A 24,307-nucleotide genomic window follows, 5' to 3' on the forward strand; every position below is an offset into this window, starting at 1 on the left:
ACAAACTAAGAGGCTTCTCCTTGAGAGAGACTTCTGGAGAAGCTGTAACATGTTTTCAAACATCGATTTGCAGTGTACCATTCAAAAGTTCCTTTGCCAAGAATAGTCCACCATGCATATCTGCTATCTACCAATGTTATGCAAGCAGGATGAAGAGATCTTGGAAAAACAGTGATAGCATTGAAGTTTTCTCTCCTGACCCCAACAAATAAATTCCACTGTTATATCTGTAAACAAGACATACAAACCTGGTGCAGCTATGCCTTGTGCTAGGTTGTCGTGGTAACTCTATCCCAGCAAAAACCAGCTCAGAGGTGCATTCCCTCTCAGACTACAGATCTCAGGTGGCGCTACGCTTCCTTCCTTCCCAGGTGGTGAGCAGGAGGCTATGGAACTGGAGTGGTCAAACATGCTGCATCCAACAAATACAGCCCCAGAGAGGAGAAAGAGCAAGGTAGAGACCACTTGAATTAAATATTCTTGAATGGAATAATTTGGCTTTTCGCTGCTACTTTTGCAACTTAAATTGTGCATGTGCTTTACAGGGAAGCATCAAAATGTTCAATGAAAGCAGAGTTAACTTTGTTTTTCTAAAACACAGACACTTAAAAAAAAAAAAAAAAGGCAAAAAACCCACAGAGAAAAATCAACCCCATCTATATTACTGGAAAGATACAATAGCTGAGCCCTAAATGGACTCAAAGCAAGTGTCACTCCTGCAAGATGTCTCCCTTCTGCAGGAGCATCTTCCAGTCACAGATGCCACCAAGTCATTTGCCAGCACGGATGGAAACTGGCCTGTTTAGACCTAACAAAGGCAGATCTTTCTTCTCGCCCTCAACATCCACAACCTCCAGTGAAGAAATGATCTCAGATACTGACCTTTGGGAAATGTTCTAACAGAGCAAATGATGAGGAGCATATACAAACAGACCTAGTGGATTGTACGAGAAAATTGTCTGACAGCTAATTGAACTGTTAAAGATATTTTTCATCATTCATGTCATAGTTTACATAGTAGTTTTGAAGTAGAAGATAGTCTCAAAAGATATTTTTGAAGTGCAGAAACCATATGCAATCACATCTTTCCCTGGATCAGGGCAGTAGTGAGTTTTTGGAAATCTGCCTTGAGGATCTTGTTACCTGAAAAGCCATCGGCTTAAATATAATTTTTTAATGCTGTCTTACATACAAACTATTTTATAAAGTGGGTCAACGTGAAAATAAGGAACAAGATTTATGTGCTATTCTTGTGGACTGCAGCACACAGCACTTATAAAAGATTGAACAAAAAGCAGTCACGTTAGTACAAAAGGTTACACCTGCTAACACTTTATGAAAAGATTTCGGGCAATGTCCAAGGATGCAGGTATTTCTACAACACCGTGGAAAAAAGAAAACAAACAAAAACCAAAACCCTAACAAAAAATCTACACATGCACCTTCTCTTAATGAAACAATCATAAAATAGTATTGCATTTTAGACATGTATTTTGCTGAAGACATGAACAAAAGTTAGCAACTATTAACCAGAGTTACTACTGGTTGGGGTTTTTTTAAAGCCAGAAATTCTCTCTAAGTTCTCTCAAGGATTTAGATTCTTACAAAAGTATTCACAGGACTTAATATCCTTCTCCAGTTGAAATAACCATGTCTTTAATATTGTGTAATTCCCTTTGTCATTCTTAGCTATGAAAATAAAGAAGTCCTTTGTATTTCAGAATTCAGATTGATTTCATGGATGTTCATCATGGAGAGTGGCTTTGGTAAGACGCAGATGTGAAACAGTGCACAGCCAGCTGCAGTTACAGACTTGTGTTCTTTCACACAAGAAAATCTGGATGTATATATGGCATCACACAATGATTTAAGCAGGCACAGTTATTTGCTCGGGGTGCTGAATGATCCATTCTTGGCAAACACTTAGTACCATGTATTGCTAAAATTCACAAACTGATGTTATCGTATGCAAACCTAAGTAAGAACTATTTGCTAACAAGTGAAGGTTTTTCTCAGATGTTCCTGGATCACAGCTACAGGACCGAGATGATTCCAATGAGAGGTGCAGGCTAATTCACCTTTGCCATGCTTTACATCTGCCCCAGCTTTCATGTCAGCACAAGGCATTAACAGACTAAATCAGTATAAAAGAAGGCTAAGAAAATGTAAGCAAAGTCATTCAACACATGGCCACCTTTGTAATCACAGAAAGGCATATTAAACTCAGTATGACACAAAACTGACAAATATTTGTTACAGCATCTAAATAGGAGTGTCTTATTATTTCAGCTTATTAACGCAGAAGTGTGTAAAATAAGACCTTTAAAAAATTTTTATTAGATTAATTAGATTGTTACAGTCAGGGAAAAAAGATTCATTTCAGTCACACAAGCCTTTTCAGTCTAAGATCACCTTTGAGGATTAAAAGGGGGTTCTGTGTACACCAAGTGATATATTTTTCAAAGGAACGTCTATTTTTCAATTAAAGTACTATTTTAAAAAGCTCTCTCTCTCACTTTAATTTTTATCCGGTGAGGATTAAAACGCAACATGGAAGACTGGGTTTAAAGGTCCTTCCTCCCTCTTGCTTCCTTCCTCCTGTACCAGCAGGTGGGGCCACGCATCAACCATGAACTTGCCCAGGCACTCTAACCACGTGCGTTCGTACTCGCACTTGCAAAGCCCATCCCTGTGCTTCCTGTGGTGCTTACAAAGGCTTTTTTAGTTATTATCAAGCCTGATATTGTTGCTGTGAAAAAAAATGCTCTATCTCACTTCAGTGGAGCTTGCAAAAATCTTTGCCATCATCAGTGATAAAGCAGTTGGCAAGGACTCTTGTTTTCAGATGCATGCACTTATCTGGCAGCTAGAAATTTGCCTAGAAATGTGATCACAAGTAGCCGGCAAGGCTTTATGGCAGGAACTTGCCCCATTTCTCAGTTCAAGTCAAACTCAGCTGACGTGAAAATTCATGACTGCAACGAAGTTCTGACAACTGCAGCAGGGCAAACGCTTATACTCAAACTGGTTCTAAAAAGAAAGAATTCAAGGGCTCTGGCTTGAATGGTAAATATATTTACCATTTGTATTTGTCATGAGATAGTGACTCATCACTTCGTCCCATAATTTCCTTTTTCCATTTGACTAAATCAGGCAAGATGACTGTTTTCTTGCCAATGGAGGCTCCAGGTTCACCACATTTCACTCACTCTTATGTCCCTCAATACATCAATCTAAATAATTTTCTCAAATGGATTGCTATACTGGCTTTATAGCAAAATTAAAGAAACAAATCCTACAACACATTCAGTTAAACCATGCACAAACATTTTTATGCCCTCTCTCAGTTTGGAACTCTATCAGATATTGCACAACCTGGTTGGTGAAAGGAAAGAGTTTCCAATTGTTATGTGTCATTATCTTCGTGCAACTTACTGATCTGTATCTGTTCTAGGAGAACACTGAAAAAGAGTTTGGACTTTTACTTTAAAAAAAAAAAAATCTGTTTTATAGCTTCACCACAAGAAGGAAGAGCTTCAGATTATTTTTAGGACCAAAATCAGCTGAAATAGAACAAAGTGTCAACATAAACAACCCTTTTAAGTTATACAGGAAGTTACAGGAAGTGCCAAAACATCAAAACAGACAAATTATTCATATAAAGTTCTGGTCTGTTCTTCTGAAATCTCATCTTCATTTCAAAGTGAGAATTTAGCATTCCAAGTTAAATCTGTAAGTATTTCAGTCCATCAATCAAAGCTTTATGCTGCAAAGTCTGCTTAAGATCAGCCTTCACAAAACAGGTAGGGAAATGATACTGTATGAATCAACTCTAAATCTATATGGCCATATCAGATGAGTTGAATCAACATTTGAAAAACGTATCTGGACTTTGTACAGCTTATGTACTTTCCATTTGCAAAGAATTGAGGAAAACTGGGATAAGTGAGAGGAACCAGCCTAATATAGCTTAAATTAAAAAAAAAAAAAAAAAAAAAAATTTCCAAGTGAAAAAACCCCAGTCTTGTAAAATCTTTACTCCTTCACATAAACTTCAGATCTCTAATGGGAGGAATAAAGATGACCCTGTGCTGTGTTTCCACTGTTGCAAGTGCCTCAATCCTCCCAGCAGTGGCCAGGCACCTTTGCCTGGTGGGAAAAAACCGTGGCATGTTGGGTCACTTGGAGCCTCTCAACAGTGAGAGGAATTACATCTGCCTTGCCACAGCACTGACATTGCATCAGGCCTGAGACTGGAAGGTGCTAGAGACTTCTTGGGGCTTTTGTTTCTCTTTTCTTTTCATAAAATTACTGATGCAATAAAAAAAAAGAAAAAAACAACCCAAAAAATTAGACTAAATTTAGTATTTATTGACAAAAACAAGGGGAAGACAGGCAAAATAGAATAGTCCTAAAATTTCAGCCAAGGAATGCCAATTCTTGTCTTAACCAACAGATCAAGAAACTTCAAATAAGTGATGAATAAAATAAAAATATGGGGAAAGAGTTAACTGTTTTAATGGAACTTAATACCACCATCAAGGGGGGTTTTGTTTTCAGATTGGCTTTTAACATTTAGGAAGCTCCCTGTTTCTAAGACTGACTGCATGAGACACAGTCCTGATGAGCAGCTCTGCCCATGTCACCAGCCTCATTGACTGCAAAGTGTGTTCAGATGTCTATGATTATTTGTGTATGAGTAATGCGCCATTGTGAGTACTGGCAGCATTGTGATTAAATACTGCAAATTATATCTAATACAAAGCAATCTGGACATCGATGAGAAAGTGATCATGCTTAATAAAGACAAAGGGAAAAACCATTCAGAGTGAATAATTAAGTATTAAAGAGTATTGAAAGTATTAAAAAATGTTTTCTTCAAAAACTAAACCTATGTATATGGCATATTAAAGGAACTTCTTTGATTATGCATATATATTCTTTGAAATCACAAGTTTCTGATACTCTTATTCAACATATACGCAACAGGAGAACATACAGAATCGACTCTTTACAGAATTAAAAAAGGATATAGATTACAAATAAATGAGGTACGTTTAAGAAGTTACAGTTAAGAAGTTACAGTTCCCCATTAATTTGTCATCTTAATCCACAGTACTTTTAATTCATCAAGTAGTGAAAATGTAAACTTGACTGCATTTGGTCAGGCAAGCTTCACACTACACATTAATTTATTTGAAATACACTCTAAGGGTGTAAAGAGAAGTCTCATTTTGGGAAGAATCTTTTGGCCCACTGCCCATTACATTGGCTGCTGGACAATGTTAACTGTGCTATTCCCTGCCCCAAATAACACACACAAAAACAGTGAAGCCGCCTGAAAGTCAAACATATTGTTCTTTATCTGAACTGTATTTCTGCCCTCACCTCTGGTTTTACCTTAGCTTTCCTAGCATTCTGCTAAATTAAAAATTTCCCCTTCCTTTTGATTTTTATAACACTCTTTCAGTATATTTCCAAATCTGTTTCTAAGATTCAAAGCATTCTCTGCCTTAGATCTCTTCAGAGAAAAGATCTGTAAAGAGAATTCTTATAATTACTTTCCCTAATTTCTTTTAGGAAAGCATAATTTATTTTAACAGTAATTAGGCCTGAAGTTCAAATTTCTATTCAGAAGGGTCTAATCCCTGGTCTTAGGGCATTATGGAGGTGTCTAGCCTCTTATATGAAGCTTAAAATCTTTAATTCAAAACCAACTGTGGGAACTCCTTTTTTTTTTTTTTTTTTTTTGAACAGAAGAAAACAAGATTGGACTGCAAGCTGGTTCTTAAGCATTTTAGAACACAGCAGGATTATGTGCGCAGGCTTTGAGATGAAGATTCTCAGTTAAATCAGAACATTTTCTTGTTTCCAATTCCCAGAGTCCCATGGTATTAAAAATAAACACGCTGCATGTAAATAGTACTTTGTCTAAAGGCAATCTCACATAGAAGGTTACATATAAGCAGAGCCCTCCCAAATCTGCAGCAGAATTTCCCAAAGTAACTCCCAGCAGCTGAAACTCCCATAAATGTCTGTTACAAACACAATCCTGGGGCAGGATTGGAAACAGCAAGATTAACACCTGGACTTCCCAGCGCAGTGCTGTGGCCAGCTCACAGCATGGTGCTGTGAACAGAAGCATTGAGCAAGCATGAGTACAGAAACCAAAGTAGTTACAAAGTGCTACTTTTTAAACCAAAAAACATCAAAGCCAGGACACTGGTTGCTTCACTACAGCATGCACGTGTAAAGAATGGGATTTTGTTTCCATTCTCTGCTGCTCAAAACGACCGGTCAACATTGAGGTGTCTGTTCAAAAAATCATGTTTCTTCTGCAGTTACATAGGATGGTGATAACTATCTTCACAGGTGGATTAAGAAAACAGCTAAAGTCACCTGAGCAGCATAATTAATATCAAATAGAAGGAATGATCAAAGATGTAATAGCTTTTCTTTTAAAAGGAAATAATCCATTTTCAGAACTATGCCAAGGAAAGAGAAAACATGAGGCTCTAATGACTAGCAGTTAAGAGTTCAAGGACTTCAGAGATAGGGACAGTATAACTTAAAATCCCCTACAGCCTCATCTGCCCTCAGCTGTATCCTAATAATGATTTACATCTAGGCACTGCAGATGCTTCAGTGCTCCAGAACACTGCTATATAAACCAGTGCAGATTCACTGTTTATTAAGTCCCCACCAACCTAGAAATGCTTCTGCCAGGTTAACTTAGCTGCCACATACACTTTTATATATTTCTGCCCTTATCTTTGCTGGTTATCAGCACAGCTGAATATAAACTTATAATATGCATAGAGGGATGAAAGTTGATAAACTGGTACCGCAAATTTGCAAGTGATGCTGCAAACATTTCTGTGTAGGAAGTGTGATGATAGTATTCATTACTATGGTGTCACTGTGAAAATCATGACCACATACTATAACTCTTCTTACCTACAGTTAGAAACTCAGAAAATTTATGAAGCATTAGAAGTTGAAGAAATATAAGCCACTCTAGACTTCTCCAGTAAGCTGTAAGGTCTATTCTAAAATGTACTTGGCTTATTAATCTGTAAAACCCAACTATCTGAATGTCAGTAGGTAAAAGAGACAAAATCACTCAGAGGAAGAGTTTTTTTTGTTTCTTTTGGTTTTTTTACCCCAAAGCTTTTCCAATTATAAAAGACAAGTCTTGTTTCTTCTCTTAACAGAAGAGTTCTGATAAAACTCCGAGTTGTTGCAAATACAGGTTAAAAAGCAACGCATGAAGGAATTTCCTCTGTTTAACCTTTTTTTGTATCTTTTTCTACGGCATGCCATACCCCCAAAATTATAAATCTGAATTTCTCTTTTTTATAATTTCATTGGTAATTTCAAAATATTCATTTTTACCTTTAATGCCAGGAAACCGCCCCCCCCCCACTTCCCCATGACCAGAATATATCTGTTGCTGCTAGCAAGAGATTTGTGGTAAGAACATAGTTTTATTTAGAATGCATAGTATTGGACTCACTGAGAACTCTCTCAATAGTATGATGAATCACAAAAGCAAATACTTCCATCAGTTTCTTAGAAACCTAAAATAAGTGTTAACCATCTTATTTTCCACTTAAGTTTTTACAATGGAGACTTAGAAGCAGACTTTCCAACCTGTGAGATGTACCTCACAGTAGGTCACTGGTCTCTAGAGACAAGCCACACAAAACTACAGCGTGAGAGATAAACATTACAATGTAGAAACAATTTTTAATTGACTGAAATGAGCTGCACACTAAAAAGCTGACCAGCAGGTGCTATATACATGAAAGTACACTCAGACAAGACTGTGAAATAAAAATACCTGAAACCATGCACCTTCTGAATACTGACCTTGTTGCTCACTCTCCGATTCAGCTTTTGCAGGACTTGGTGCTACTGGAAGAGGCCGAGGAGGACGAGGCTTTGGAGTGGGGGGAGATATTTTTTTTCTTCCGATGTACTCTACATAGGTTCCTGGGAAATCCCCCCTCTCCCCTGTGGTTTCATTAAAGCCATTCAACCAACCAATTTCCTCAGGCTTTGCTTCTTCCCCTTCACTGAATCCAAGTGCTAGTAAGGTACCTTTATTCACAGTTAATATATCTCCTAAGTGCAAGTCAATATCTTCTTCTCGCTCCTTTTTGTAGTCATATAAAGCTCTGTATTGATATCCCTCAGCACTCATCTTGGCAAATGATTTAACATTCAAAAGTGTTACTAAACAGTATTAAAATGCAATTGTCCAGTTATAGTTTTATGTACAGAGAAATTCAAGATGAATTAAATGGGATGATGAAAATGTCTCTTAAATAATAAAATCCAAAAGATAATGAAAAAACACAGTCTGCCTTTTCACTGTTGATGTTTTTACCAATGTATTTATTCTTAGTCACTGTCTGTTGCAGAAGTTAGGTGTTCCAATTCTTCTGTGTCTAGCAATATTCTTCCAACTAGTTCTTTTCCTGGGCTTCCTGGCACTTCTTTGTCTCCATACACAAGTTCAGCCGACTCTTTAGCTGGTCATGCTTTCTTCAGATGTACTTGCCACAGACTGCCCACATACCTTAAATATTCTGCCACCAAACTCTGCACACATGGTTTCCTGGAAAGAAAAGAGAAATCTGATTAAATCATTTCACATTCGCTTGATGATTGTGAACTTGGTATTCTATCTCTGACTGAAGCTTTCTGCAACCCTAGCAAAGACTGTGTCCCACACAAGAATACTTGTGCTTTTGTGCTCTTGCTTGATTTTATACAATAAAATCAAGCAAGAGCACAAAAAATATCTCCAGCTAATGTCTGCATTTTTATAAAGGACATATGTCAAATTACTTGAACCAAATTTGTACCCCTGCAGTATGAGGCATGCTTCCTTCTCTGTGACTTACGGCTACTGAAAAGTCTCAGGGTGAGAGGGCTAAGCCCTGGAGCTATTCCTCCAGTGCAGTATCTAACCTGGCAGCAAGATTTTATATATTATCTCCCTGAAGCCAGACAGCCACACCCCTTCTCCACAAAAGGTGTGGCAAGACAGAGGAGGAGCTTACTGTAATTAGCATAGACCACTGAGGTATCCAGTCTCCTCCTGTTTATGACAAGGGTGAGGATGGGCAACAATCCCCATCCTAAAGCCTATATTTCAAAAATTTTTTGGAGGAACGTGTCTTCTCATAATCTGTAGAAGACCCAAAGATTCAAAAAACCTTTTACTTCATGACTACCATATTTCCCCCCATTTTTTTTTTAAGAGGGCCTTTACCACTCCCCCATCTTCCAGATGTTTTTTAATGTGTTTATGGTATAATACTAGAAAAACAATCAGCAACTGAAACAGGCACACCCAGACCACCTAAGCAGTCCTAGCAGGAGTGAAGTATCAGGGTGCATGCTTAAATTACATTAAAGGCAAGAGAACACAGGCCTGAACTTTTAGCTCAAGGTTGCCCAACCATAAAGTAAAAGAAAAAATATGACTAAAACCCAAATCTATTTAGAGAACAGTTGCTTGAAGACATATAGAACACTGAAAGCTTTCTAAATATTATTTCAACTGTTACTAATTTTCATCTACTTCAAAAGACAGGCCAAATCATAATTTGAAATGCTATACTGGAAACCAAAAAGTACTAACTACACAAAGCTGCACTGAAAGTCCTAAACTTCATATGAATAAAAGACCTGAGAGAGCTGTGTAACACCAGCAGGTAAATATTGACTATATACTATGTATTCAATGTATAGAGAGCCCCTTTTTTTTTGTGAAACACTCCCTTTTTACACTGTAAAGAGACATCAGTAGGCAGGGCTGGAACAGGGAACGTCTGACAGCTCTTTTCCACACCATTTTTTCTAATGCCTCGGTCATCAAGTCCTTTGAAATGTGACTGACAAGCTAAGTGTTTAAAAGAATGCATGTGGGCTTTCTGTGCCAGCGAATGAACCTGATCCCTAATTTGTATGTGGCTCCTCTTCAGCCCATCAGGTCCCTGCAGCATGTTGCACAACATCTCTTGTGACAGAACACAGAAGAAAATCTTGTTAAGTTCTTGAAGAACTTCCTTATCATCCCTTGCAACCAGTTTTTGTTGCAGGAAAGAATTATGTGAGCCTGAATTAGACTTCCTATTTCAAAAAGCTTGCACATAAGTATTTATTTTAACAACTTGCAAATCTATCCATATGTATTAAGCACCCAGCTCCCACCAAAGTTTTAATTAGATATTTCTGCAGCCACTTCTGAAAAACCAAACTATGTTGCCTACCTGACTGATGCTACCAAATATCACAGACTTTGTAATTAGCATGAATAGTTTCACTTATATTTAATTTTGCCTCTTCTACCAGAGAAAAGTCTACCAACAAAACCTGTGGAAAAAGTACAAGTACCAGTGTATCTACTAAATAGCAGAGAAGCCTTTACAAAAGCACGGATTTCTCCTGTTTCACATAGCAAGAGAAAAAAAAATGCACTTGGACAGTTTTGATCCAAGTGTTGTGATTAATACAAATGTTTCCAATCAAAACCAACTATGCACACAGCAAAGTCTGCTAGAAAATTACCACTCTGACTACTTTAAATACTCTGAAATATTTATTTTCTTTTTAAGGAAGGTTCAACAAGAGCTCTGCTACAACTACTTATTTAACTCCTACTGCCTGTGGGCATTTTGGCAGCCAACGAAGTCTTCTAAACACTGCATAATTCAACTGACTTGACCTACTCCTCTGATCTTTTATTATCAAACGTATGATAGCAACTTTATGGCCATATATTTAAAATGAGTACTTCTGTCTCTTATTCATCTCTTGAAAACACAGAACTGGAAATGTTGTAGTAGAATTTCTTAGGACAATTTTAAAGCATATTTTAAAAACTCAAACCGTTAGAAAAACTCAATGAAGTTATGGTAGCAAAGTTTCCTTAGATCCAGTTTCCCTGGGGCTCAGAGCTGCAGTACCTGTTCATACTCACTTATCAGCACCACCCTCAGTACAGAGTACCCAGGATCTGCCCTCCTGATCCATGGTTCACGTACCTGGAGACACTCCTGTGAGTCAGCCATTCTGAACTCCTTGGATTTATGCCTTTTTCTATTGTTACTATGTCTCAGGTTCAGGGATGAACTAAAGACTCAGAGTTCAAGAGCCTTGCATTAGATCTAACACAGGGACAAACACCAGTTTTCCACACCTGCTCAGTAACACCACAGTGTATGCAAAATGCCCTCTTAGAGTGCTTGGCTAAGATCCTGCATTAAAAAAAAGTTCCCTTTACTCCAACTGAAATTACACAGTCTCTACATTCAGGCATTTTGATTCAAACTGACTTAAGCTGACTGGTCCTAAAATACATAGCTTGGACACCATGTTAAATAGATTAAAACAAACAAACCAAACACTTCAGGGAAGAAATACTCCTATATTTGAGATTATTTTATTACTGGATTTCCATTTGGCTGGTCAAATGGAAAAGGTGGAAGAAGTATTGTAAGAGAATCAACGTACATTTGTTTTTTATTTACTGTCTAAGAGCATGATGCCACTAAAAGATTCCTGAGTTCAGGCAGAATTCCAGTCTCTCAGCAGAATGGTTTACATTGAGCATTTCAGTAGGGATAAAATTTAAAATTCAACAGAAAAACTCGAGACATTCCACCAAATTTAGGTGGAAAATGAAGGGGACATGAAATCTTCCCTTTCACCCTCCCCTTCTTCCCCTGTTAAATATGACATCTGGCTCCCACTTCACTGGTACCCAAGGGTTTCCTCCCACACAAGCTATCATGCATTTGGTGCTGGAGAACAAAAACTTCTACACTGCATATACATGCACAGTTGATACCAGAGGGGTGGGCTGGTTACTGGTACAGCATGCCTAGTACAAGATGCAAAGAATTTCTTCACCTTTATATTAACTAATTTAATAACCATATTTCCTTGCACTGCAATCTCCTTAAAAATAATTCCAAAAATCCCTAGAGAAATAGTGCCTAACACAAGCTCCCTTACACTGCCGGATAAGCTTGGTAGATAGAAGAGCTGACTAACATACTCAGGGGGACACTGAAATAATGAGAATTGAGAGTTAAGCAGGGAAATTTGCTTGGAGACCAAGTCTTCTCCCCACTAGGTGTCTACACACCTGTGACTCAAACTGCAGCTTTCTCTGAAATACACTCTCCAAGTGGAGACGACCAAGTACCACATTAGAACACTATTTTCTGCAAGAAAGTGAGGTCCGTGATGTATCACGTAGTAATACCTTTATACCACTTACAGTCTGAAATAATTATTTTGAATCTGTGGACATTCTATCACAAGTCTTTGAACGAGTCCAAATACATACACATTGAATAAGTACTCTAAGTACTGTACACCACATGTAATTCTCAAACATCTTAAAGCCCTCATAAAGGCTGCAAACTATGGATGAAGGGAAGTGATAATTAAAAAACTTAGGAAAGCAGTACAGTCTGAACTTCCGTCCCATTGAAGAGGCCGGCAGCTTAACCACTCCGGAGCCCCGCGCCGACATGCAGTTCCCGCCGCAGAGCAGCCGCTGTCCGGGGGCCGGTGCTCAGGGGGCTGCAGCCCCTCCACCGCCGGGGCAGGGCTGCACCGAGCCGGCGCTCCACTGCGGCGCGGGGACGATGGCGGAGCCCCGGGCGCGGAGGACGCCGCGCTGATCGCTCCCGCCCCAGCGCTCCCCACGGACACCCCTTCCGCCACCCGGGGGGCTGTATCCCGGAGCAGGCACCAGCCCGGCTCTCCCCATGGACACCCCTTCCGCCACCCGGGGGGCTGTATCCCGGCGCGGGCACCAGCCCGGCTCTCCATGCCATCCGGAGCCAGGGCTCCCGGGCAGCCCCGCGGTGGCCGCGGCGCGCCGCTCGCCCTGACCGTCCAGGAAGCGCCGGGCCGAGCCGTCCCCGGCCGCGAGGGGACAGGCTGCACCATCCTCGGGGCTCGGCCTCGGCCGCAGCGGACGGCCGGCCTGGCACGGGGGAAAAAGTTGCGCGGGGCGGCGCTGCCGCTCGAACTGTCACCCCCCAGGGGCGGCCGGTGCCCCGGCTCCGGGCGGCCGCACGGCCCCGCGCCGCCCCCTCCCGCCCCGCTCCCGTGCCCCGGCGGCCGCCGGAGGGGCAGCACCAGCTGCAGCAGACTCCCTTTACCTCAGCGGCAGCAGCGGTAGCAGCAGCTGCAGCAGGAGCGGCGAGGGGGCGAGGGGGCGAGGGCGGCGGGGTCGTCACCACCTCCCTCCCACCGCCGGACAGCAGCTACAGCCGCGACGCCCCACTCTCCGTCGTGCGCCCGTCCCACCGCGCTCCCAGCCGCGCTCGCCGCCTCAGTGCCTCGGCGGTGCCGTGCCCGCCGCCGGCTCTGCCCCCGCCCCGCCCCCGGCGCCTTCGCCAACCCGCTCAGGCACCGCCTTCCGCAGCCACTGACTGACGGCGGCACCGCCCGCCCCGCTCTCCGCCGGGGCCTCGGCACAGCTCGGTCCGGGGCTCGCGCGCCGCCCGGTTTCCCGCAGCCCCCCCGCCGTGGCCAGGGGCCTTTGGGCCGCCGTCAGCGACCTTCGGGCCCGGCGCTCAGATATGCCTGCAGGCCTCGGGCGCCGCCTCAGCCCGGGAACGCCAGTCCAGGCCGGCAGGCGGCAGTGAGAGGAGCACGTGCTTCTACCTAGTTCCTCGTTGGGGATTTTCCTGCTCTCTTTTCCTTCTCGCCCCCCGCCCCGTATTAAGGCAGTGTGTCACGCTGGTGAAATGTGAAGTTGGTGAAGTCCAGAACAAAGCCAGCCACCGTGGGGCGTGGATGCCCGGCTGTGTGCGGAGCAGGGCCGTGCAGTACAGCCAGCTGTCCTCCCTCGATAGACTGTCAGGGGCTCCCGCCCTTGGTGGCGGTCTGGATTTGACCCCACGCGGTTGTGAAAGAGCCCTGCAAGGCTGTATACTTGAAAGTCCAGGATCCAGACCCTGGAAGATGGTAAAAATGCCTTCAGTAGTCTACCTGGCAACCTAAAGACACAGAATTGCTTTTTAAATTGATACTTCCTTTGGAGTAGAAACTGTTGTTTGTACACAGGTAAAAACATTGCTATAATTTAAATAGTAAATAGTAAAAATTTTGAGGAAATTGTCAGTTCATACAGGGTTTTTTGGGGGGGGTTGATGGAGGGGGAGGTGGGTTCGTGGGATTGAAAATGTAGGCAGAAGCAGAATTAAGAAAAAATGTTTCATTTCTTCTGTCCAGACTGCTGTCTCTGGCATTTGGTATTGCTGAAGGCAAAACCAGCATGGATTTTGGAGGGGATTAGTCAGACTGGCTGGGTGGAATGCCAGTCCTGGGCCCTGGTCTAACAATGGGTATTTAGGGGAACTAAAGGTCTCTCAAGTAGTATTTCCCAGCTGGTGAGACTAGACTTGTCCCATAGGTGAAATGCAGGGCTACACTCGATGTCTGTGCTCCTTCCCTGCTGGCATGGTGTCCCTCAGTGGAGGGAAAAGTCTTTCCTGGAAGTTCCAGGACCACCTCCTTTCTTCCTCTCTGCCCCTCCAGGGTGTGTGGGTCTCTGCTTTTTTGACAAGTTTTCTCCCCTGAACTTGACTTTTGATTTCACTTTGAGCATCTAACTTTCTCTGTCAATCAAAGAAAGTAAAGGACCCAAAAGAGAAAAAGTAGGCAATTGCAGCACGTGACTTTGATGCTTCCCTTGCTGGCTTTGTTGTTATGTCTGTTATGACTTAAGTCTCAAGGTCACTCCAGCTCTTTCACACCTCTTTCCGCATGGATCCCAGCAGTATCCCAGTGTTTCCAGGAATAATTTCCTATGTTTAATCTTGGTAGGTGAAAGTTGCACAACAAGGTTTGCCTAGGAATGTTGCAAAGCAACAGGAGACAGGAGACAGAAATGAGAATGCACAAATTGAAAACCGTGTCCCTTCTTCTATCAGGTACTTTTCAGAGGGTCTTACGGACTCCATAAAGTTTACAGTGGGCTTTAATGGATGTATGTGTGTTTGATTAGTTCTAAGTTTGTTGAGAAGGATATTATTGAGGCAGCATGTAAACAGGAGGGATTTTCAAGGCAACAGTCAGCGAAAAGCAGAAGACAGAAGGGTAAAATATGGGTAAGAGGGCAAGATCATCAAGGTACAAGCTATACACACATGTTTTTGCTAAAACAACTGTAGTCTCATGTCAGGAGACCTTTTGAGCATTTCTGCTAGAAGCTGCTTAGGAGAAGGCAATAAAAAAGTGAGCAGGTTCTTTTTTTCAGTACTAGTAGCAGCTGGATGATATGAGCCTTTGCATCTTATGCCTGTGTAAGCTTTCTGTGATAAAAGTCATGCAGCACTGGAGAGGATCTACATGGAAGCTCCCTTTCCTCTAGGAAAAAAGTTCAGTGAGATCTTACAAAGGAAATTTTAAAGTATGGAAACTGAGAGGAAAAAAATGTTCTTATCCGAGGATTTGTGGGAAAAGCAGAGTTTCCAGAGTATACGATCTCTTCCACTTCAACTAACAAACTCAATTTTTTTTCTTTACTGACACATTTTAAGCAGTAAGGTTTCCTTCTGTTTCTTATAGGATGTCAAGGCAAATCCATTTGTGAAGTAAGATGCCTAGATTAATGGACAGTGTTAAGTTCACGGTTGGACTCAGATCCTAAAAATCTTTTCTAATCTAAATAATTCTATGATTTTACCAGTGCCGAATCTGGCCTCCTGGGACAGATAGACAAAGGTGGAAGAGACTATGCAGAGGAGTTTTATTGGAATATACCTTAGGTGTGATAAATGCTAATGGCACTTGCCATATACTAAGTTCAGAATAGGGTCCTGTGATTTATTACATATTATCATACCATCCTGCATCAGTGGGGTTTTCAGGCAGCTGATTTCAGGGAAGGAGGAGAATCAATGCATACATGCATTTTACTCCCACCATTTTACTCCCAAAGATGAAAATTATTTCATACAGTGTGGTTATACTGTTCTACTAGCACACATTGCTAAATGACTCATATAAAATTCCCAAAGGAATGGGAGTCACAGAAACAACAGGAAAAACTATCCATAGTTATTGTAGACATGAATTAAATGCAAAATAAGTACAATAGATCACAAGAAGGACAAGCATCAAAGACTGTGAAAGGTGATGTTTTCCTGTCATAGCCAGGACAAGGAAACATTGCTCTTCAGAAATGTAGCTTTAAGTGTGTTTCAGAAGTCAAAACAGTACCATGAAAAGCAAGTTCCTTCTCTGCTTAAAAGCTTTCTAGCATGTAAGGGAAAAGAATGAGCTAAAAATAAGACAGAGAAATTCAGGAAATAAAGAAGCAAAACTTGCTATCTCGTTACGAATCATTGAAGTAAGCCTGACAACTTTCATTTTAAAGCTGGAAGGAAGCTGATTAGCAGCATGCTAATCATGCTGGGCATCACAACGTGATTTGGTTTGAATTTATTTCTGTTCTGTGGGAAGGATAGAATGGTTTCTCTCTGGCCAAAACTCTGACATCAGCAATAAATTTTGTTATCTCAGCTAATCAGACAAATCTGCCTTAGATATTTCCGCTTTATATTCATGTCATGGTTGACATCTAAGGCTGTTTTCCACTCTTCAAGATACAATGCACCTGAAGAGGCAATGGAATCTCCATCATTAAATGTTTTCTAGGAAGGTAGTCAAGTATCTGCCTAGCTGAGGTACTGGTTGTCCTGACTCAGCCAAAGAAAGGCGGCCACTGGAGGCCTTCTGTGATTCTCGAAGTGGACATATATACAAATTATCAGAAGCAGGCACAAACCCTGAGAAATTACACTGTCTCTTAAATGAATTTTCCCATGAGAATAGAAGTGGCCAAAAATTTGCTCCTCCTACTGCCACCCAATATCTGAAAGACAGATGACTGCAATTGTTAAAAAAATAGGGCCTTGCTTCTGCAATCTGATCTTTTAGCAAGGAGTTTCTCCAGTCTGCTTTAGATCACATTTTTAGAACACAAAAGTAGTGGAAAATAAGATTTTTGTGTGCTAATCACATCTAGGAAATACTTTGTATTCATGAAAAGTCTTCAAAATATTTTGCTTAAAAAAACCCCCAAACTACTTTCAGTTATCTGAAAGGTGACTTTTTATTTAATTTTTTTCTTTAGTCTCATAATTTTGGCTAAATGTATGAAAATATGCATTTTGTCAAGAAACTTTTTAAAACATGTAAGGATTAGGAAATATAAATATACCATGATTTTCCATGTCTGAAGCACAGCATAATTGATAAAATAATGTTAAAAATATAATATCTGCAAATGCAACATCTGTGTTTATCTTTCAACCATATAAAATTACATAAACAGAGATTCTGCTTTTTATGAAATCTATGAGTAATTCCTCCTCTGCTTTTTCAGTGCTTGTATGCTAAATGATAGAAAAGTCAGGTTTGACAGCCATGTAAAACTCATGTCTTCAGTGTAGAGAAGTGATGCAGAGTGAACAGAAATTTTAGGAGTTTTCTCAGGCACTGTGTCATTTTTGCACTGACATCTATACTGACATTTCAGCTCTGTCTGAGTAAGACTGCTAGGAATAATAAGATCTCCATGTGTAATAATGTTCCTAAATATCCAGGGTCATTTGCAGCTGCATTTTCTATTGAAACTGTTTTCCTAAAGATGCTGTTTGTAGTTTTCAGTATTGACACTGGTCACTGGGAAATTTTAATTCTGCAGAAATAAGCTCAGAAAAAGATGATCAGCTTAAGCTGAGACCATTTAGTCATTTTGTATCAGTTTTTACAGAGTAAGAGTTGTGTCATTTCTTCAATAACATCAAGGTGGAAGGTGTCACATATTGTTACAATTTTCTGAGATATCCTGGATCCGTAAATCAATTATTCAGAGGAGTCGCTTATCACAGAACATCTCAGTATGGATATTTGATGGGTGGTACACTCCCTTCTCTTTCAAAGTGGATAAGATGCAAGACCACACGTCAGAAAGCTTGCCAATTTAGATGTGTTTTTTGTAGAGCCTGTGAAACCCACTGCAATATGTGCATGAATAATCCAGATTCTGCCAGGCAGGAACATGTGCTGTTGCTCCTACATAAAATGCATCTAAAGTGACATATCCAGCAATTACAGTACTAGGAAGCAAATACAAAATAAAGGGTCATCCTGTGAAGCTAGTAGGAATTCAGGGCCAAAAGAAAAGTGTATTTAGTAGGTTGCTTGCTTCCTAGATTAGGAAAGGAGGAGGGTTTTTTGTTTGGTTGGTTGGGGTTTTGTTTGTTTGTTTGTTTGTTTGTTTGTTTGTTTTGGGGGTTGTTTGGCTGATTGGTTTGGTTGGTTGTTTTGTTGCAGCAATAAATAAATAATTTCTTGGTGTTTAAACTGGTGGGTCAGAGGTATCTTGCTTTTAAAATATGAGAGAAATTTCCAATGTGATTAATTAGATGTATCAATGCATTCTTCTGCTAATGAAAGGTGCAGCCCCAGAATTTCAAGCTTTTTATTGCAAATATTATCACACAACATGACAACTGTCATTTGTGCAAGCTCAAAATGATAATGCAGGAGCTGTAAGCTGCACCTTAGAAAGTCAGGCTTCCTTAAATCTCAGTTAGTTGAGAAGCCTGTGAACATTTGCCTTTCACTTTTTTGTGGGAAAATGCATGGCAGCAAATTGCCTTTATTATTCCTACCTACACCTCTTCCAAAGGAACAGCAAACAGAAGGTTTTCAGTCCCGCCTTTCAGCTATAGGACGGGATGATTCATCATGGGTCTCCACAGTGCACTTGCATACCAACCAACACATATGCACGTATAACTGATCATTATTTGTGCCTGCCATCTGAGTAGGGCGTTTGTGTCATTTTATGGCTACAGCATAGTTGCTGTACTAAAAAAAGATATGTTTTACTGTAAAACTGTCACAAAGCTTTTAAATGAATGTCACTGTAAAATGAGCAATTATAAGAACAATTAGTGTTTGTAACTTTTTCTGTTTACATGATCTAAATTTGAAGCTAGGCATGCTTGGAGCAAATTACAAAGAATGGACTGAATAGCCCCCAGTGGTGCTTTCCAACCTAAATTATTCTGTGAGTCAGTGACTCTATGAAATTTTAATTTCTTTCATTTTGACTTGTAATGTAGTAGAGTGAATGTATTATATGTAACATGTCTAGAAGAGTATTTACTTGGTGTGTACTACTAGGAAATCTTTTTAATGAGATAAAAATAGCACTTTACAAATGTGTGGGAGCTAATATATTTCAATATAAATGGAATAAATGCTTAAATTGTACTTTATTTGAAAAAAAATCGGGAAAATAATAAATTTTTTTAAAGGCTCATATCAAGACAATTGCATCAGGAATTTACTAAACTGAAAAACCCAACCAGAGAAGCCCTCAGTTACTAGCAGAAAAAGAAAATGCTATCCTTGGTGTTCAGTTGTCATTTTCATACTATCAGCAAGCCTCAGAATAACAGAATTATTTAATGTTTTCTACATGCAGTGAAAGTGGTGAAACCTCCTCCTGTTCTGACTTTATCTGTTAAGCCACAAAGAAAAGCGGGGGGAGCCTTGGAGGAGGGGGAGAGCAAACCACAGTTTTAAAGCAAGGTTTTGGGTCTAAGAAAAAGAATGGAAATTCAAAGATGAGGATGGTAGTGTCTACCCTTTACCCACCAATTTGTACATTGTTGTTACATGTTTCATATGAGAAAAAGTGTTTCACTTCTCTATGACTTTGGAAACAGAATGTATTTGGGAAAAGAAGCACCTCTTAATAACCTTCACAAGACAAGAAAATGAACCTTGAACAGAGCCATGTCATCTCCAGCAGTATTTGTTACTGGTGTATGGGGTTTATTTGATTTGTTGGTTTTGAACAAGTATAGGTTTAGATGGCAAACAAAAATCAGTGTCTGGTGCAAAGATACCATAATCTCCTGCAAATCATGATGAAAGTGAGTTATGTTGTTGCTCTCACCATCCTTGTCTGAGTGTGCCAGCTGCCTGAAGCAGAAACTATGTTACAAAGGGCAATGTATTCATGCAATTTTCTGCTGAAAAGTACTCCCTCGATGTGATGCAACTGCGGCTTATGGTAGGGTCATCAGCCTCTTAAGAGACACTACTGCTCTCTGGCCTGTTTTCTTAAACATAGCTTTCTGAAGTAAAGCAATTTTGGGAACTTGTAGTTCATCAGCTGTGTCATATCGTAAATCAGACCTCAGAGGGATCTTGTGGTAGCCTTGAGGATGTAAGAACTAGCTGAACTCAGTACAGAAGTGGGATGAGACAGTATCCACCATAAAATGTGACATAGGAGAAACCTGACATTTGTGAGTTGTTCTAGAAAGTCTTAAAAGAAGAAGAAAATGCTGATGGCTTGAGTTTAGGAAATGATGCAAAATGTATAGGCTATGGGAACAGAGGGGTATGGTGAGGTAACCGTAGGAAACATCATGGTTAAACGCAGGACAGAAGAATTGCTGCTACAGCAAAACATTTTCTTGGAAGATGATGAGAGGAAGTGCTATTAAAACAGTGTGACATGTTCTGAAACTGTGGCTATTCTTGTATGAGTCTGATTTGAATTACTGACAAGGGTCTGAACTGTGGGAAGATAATCTCCTGTCTCAGATCGAGCCACAGCACCTGAGGACTACAGTCTGCATTTTTTCTGGAAGACCAGGAAGTAGAAAATGGGGGTCCAAGTAGGTCCAGTATCTCTGCAGGGTTGTCTTCTCACAGTGCTCACTCAGCACAGATGCCTTAATATATTCATAACTAAAGTGCCACACAGAGAAACTCCAATCTGAGTGAGCCTGTGGTGTGTCTTGCTCAAATTTCATTTATGTGCCTTAGTGTAGCCACAATGGTCTCTCAAAATGGAAAGAAAATGGAAGAAGCTGGAAGGCAAAACTGTGGCTCATACAGGTCCACGGGAAAATTGCGGTACAGTGACATTGATCTCTGAAAAAAAGTTGTAAGCAGTTGTCCTTGGAGAGCTTTTCTTCTTTGAGTAGAGAGAGACAAAGGGAGGTCTGAGTGAGCACTGTGCATGGTGTTTCATGTACTGCTCTATAGTGTTAAAATCAGGAGAGCTGGGAGGATATGGGGCCTGTTGAATTCACCGTCAAATATCTCAGTTTTACTGAAAGCTTCCCCTATGTATTGTTTCTCTCTGTGTGTGCACATGTGTTGTTGCTAATGGTTTGCAAAATGTTGCAAGGAATGCTGGAATAGCATTGCTGTGATGGAATAGGGAGCTGGAAAGAACCTTATTTGAAAGAAAAGTCAAGGAGCTTATAGTCTGCAAGGAGCTATAGTCTTTTCTGCAAGCTGGGAGTCCTTTTTTATTTCAAACTGGACAGTATCATATGTACTGAATTTTTTAAAGAACATTTCAATTCTCTGCTTTCATACAGTGCAACCCGAATTTGCTTCTACTTCTTGTAGTAGGAACAGGGTCAGGCTGAATCATCTATGTATCAGAGTTTCATACATTAATGTAACAATTAAATGGGAATGAAGTAATTCCATTCAGCTTGGTGACCTTGTTTTCTGCACAGTGCTAATTTCATTTTTACGGCCAGTCCATGGAATCTCAGTGAGCCTTGGCAAGAAAGGGAGGCAATTTTTGGGGGTAGGCTGAGATTCAACTCCTATTCCCTTTCAATAGGAGTTTTAATTCTGAAGCCTCAGTATTTCTTGAAGACTTCACGCTTCTTCCATGAAGACAGCAGGATATTCAGTTTGTTGCCCTGACTATCTCTGTCAAAGGACATCTCATTAAGTCAGCTGAGGCCTGTGTGCTTATAGAATAAGAAAAAAATTTTCTTTCACAAATTCCAAATGAGATGAAAGATACCTCTATAGTAGCTTTGTTGCAGGGGTGTCTTCACAGTAATATATGTGATCCATAGCTCTTCATTTTTGCTGGATTATATCCTGTAGTTAGATGTATAAGTGGGATCCACGCCCCTGCTATGCTTATATTTTAGGAGGCATTGCAAAAAGAGGCTCACTCTGGAGACCTGTATGATGAGAGGTAGGTAAAGGGCTTTGGTCAACTAGTGCCTCCCTCTGTGCTCAGTACTGTTGGAGTGCTCCTTCTTTTTATGGCTTCATTCTCCATGAAAACCTCTGTTGGCTTGCACACCTTGACCTTGATTCAGTTTTGCTGTGTGGCAGGGCAGGGATGTATGGTGTCCCTCAGGGTTGTTGCTATGACTGGACAGTCAGGCTTAGAATCAAGCTGGGGACTTCCATAATGAAATGCCTGAGTCTCACTGCTTTCCCTGCAGCCAGATTCCAGCTAGTGGCAGTTACTTCTGTTCCATAATGCATCAAGAAATACACAAATCCAATGGAGAAGAGTAGTGCAATGCTGAGAAACCTGCTGGGATTCTGCCGAGCCTCGTCTCTGGCCAGCAAGTTCACACTTTGCATATTAACTTTATCCTATAGCTGTAGAGAAACTGTGCAAATTCCTTCTTCCCATATGTGCTCACACAACATAGGCCTCAGTTAGCAGGTCTACAACTTTTCCAATTCAACAGTCCTAATGTCTCACCAGCCTATATTTTTATTATAATCTGAGCAGAAAGCTTTAAGTTCTATGCTTGCAGTCCATTATGTCCAACTCAACTGGCTACAGCTTATGTGGTATAGTCTTCTCATCTGCAGAAGAGGTGAACAAGATCCTAGTGGGGTACTGTGATGGATCACTAATTCAGTCCATTAGGGCCTTGTTTCATGTATAATGAAGAAAAAAGAACATTCTCCGACTTTAATGTTTCAATACAATTTTTAATTCATAGATCTAAACCCCTAAGAAGCCGGCACAACCCTCTGTCATGCCAGAAAATTGTGAGGTGATTATTTACATATGTCCACTATCTTGCATGATAAATCTGGATGGAGTACATTCCACTGGACATTTCTTATAATTTCAGGACCTACTTTACCTGTGTGAAAAGTTATTTTACTTAGAAAATTATTGTCATATCTTGTCCCACAGAGGAATCAAACCACATAGTCCCACATCCTTATGTTGGGTCCTATTGAAGCATACTTGTAGATTCTCACCTTAGGTGAACCAGAACATATTTATTGAAGCCATTTGTCTATTTATGTATTTGAGTTTATTGGTAGTAAAACAATTCAGACAAATCTGTTTAAAGGATTTCCTTTTCTGGAATGTTATGAATTAAAATATTAAATATTCTTGGCATAATTATTCATCCAGTCAATAGGCAAGATTTAATTGGATTTTATTATTAAATTACCACACAGACCTATTAAATAATCACAAATGCATGTAAACATGTTCCTGTGTCTACAAATAAAATACTCTCCGCTACAGGAAGTGAGAAAATACCTATAGGGACTAAATACCACAGAAATAGTATCCTACACACTTTGATCCATTTTTATACCGCTATGTAGGAAAATGAAGTCTTCAGCAAATCTTTTTTGTATTAAGAGTTACTCCTTTGAAGAATTGTTCCCCACATCTTCCCACTAAGTGCTAACATTGTTCCTGGTAGAATCCGCTATATATACTTGAGTGCTAAAATTTACAGTGCATTTTCTCATTTGTTTATAAGCCATCCTCAAATAGCAATTAACTACAACAGTTGCTCTTGTAAATGGAGTGTAACAGTAGGTAATTTTTTTTCCTGAGCCCAGTGTGCAAGAATGTGAAAATGAATGACTAATTTGTTGTTGATATGGGAAGGAATTTTAATCTTTTATGAGAACATCTTGAGTGTTGGTGTGCTTATCTCTGAGAAAGAGAGTTGGAATTCTTCAGTGGGCAGTCTGTGAATATTATTGAGGCAATGTTGAAAGTAAAAATTATTGAACAAGGATTTAGTAACAATTTCCTCTTCTGTATCTAAGAACCTTATCAAGAACACTCTAATCAGATTGCTAGCCCATATGAAACAGAGTATTATTTCAGATCTAAACCATTCATTTATTTATTTATTAATAGAACATTAATTGCTTCTGCAATAGGATGCATTGTTACAAACAAGCTAAAAAAACAATTTGGCTCATTTTTAATAAACATTCTCAAAAAGGTGCCTTAATGACCAATATAAGTGCCATTGCTACTTTAATTAGGATTTCAGAAGAGATGGTTGTCTTTTGTATTCTGTGCCCTACTCTTAGGTCATGGTTCCACTGAAAGTTCACCAATGTGATTGAAAATCAGACCTGGTGATTACAGGGGCAAATCAGTGTTCTGCCCTCATCA

General features: G+C 40.2%; 1 protein-coding gene across 2 annotated transcripts in view; it reads right to left on the reverse strand.

Moving 5' to 3' along the window:
* The window catches only part of PIK3R1 (phosphoinositide-3-kinase regulatory subunit 1), a 60,439-nt gene extending 47,063 nt beyond the window's left edge, over nucleotides 1-13,376 (reverse strand). Inside the window, exons 1-2 of one of the 2 annotated variants that reach the window (XM_059837022.1) lie at nucleotides 13,197-13,376; nucleotides 7,873-8,623 (exon numbers count right to left, since the gene is read on the reverse strand). In XM_059837022.1, coding sequence (XP_059693005.1) covers nucleotides 7,873-8,206 — 334 coding nt within the window. In that variant the 5' untranslated portion in view covers nucleotides 8,207-8,623; nucleotides 13,197-13,376. Of the gene's footprint in view, nucleotides 1-7,872; nucleotides 8,624-8,912; nucleotides 8,979-13,196 lie in introns of those variants that run through there. The other variant, XM_059837023.1, reaches the window with a different exon arrangement.
* Nucleotides 13,377-24,307: the final 10,931 nt, after the last annotated feature.

Source organism: Haemorhous mexicanus, chromosome Z (assembly GCF_027477595.1).
Source record: "Haemorhous mexicanus isolate bHaeMex1 chromosome Z, bHaeMex1.pri, whole genome shotgun sequence".
Taxonomy (NCBI): domain Eukaryota; kingdom Metazoa; phylum Chordata; class Aves; order Passeriformes; family Fringillidae; genus Haemorhous; species Haemorhous mexicanus.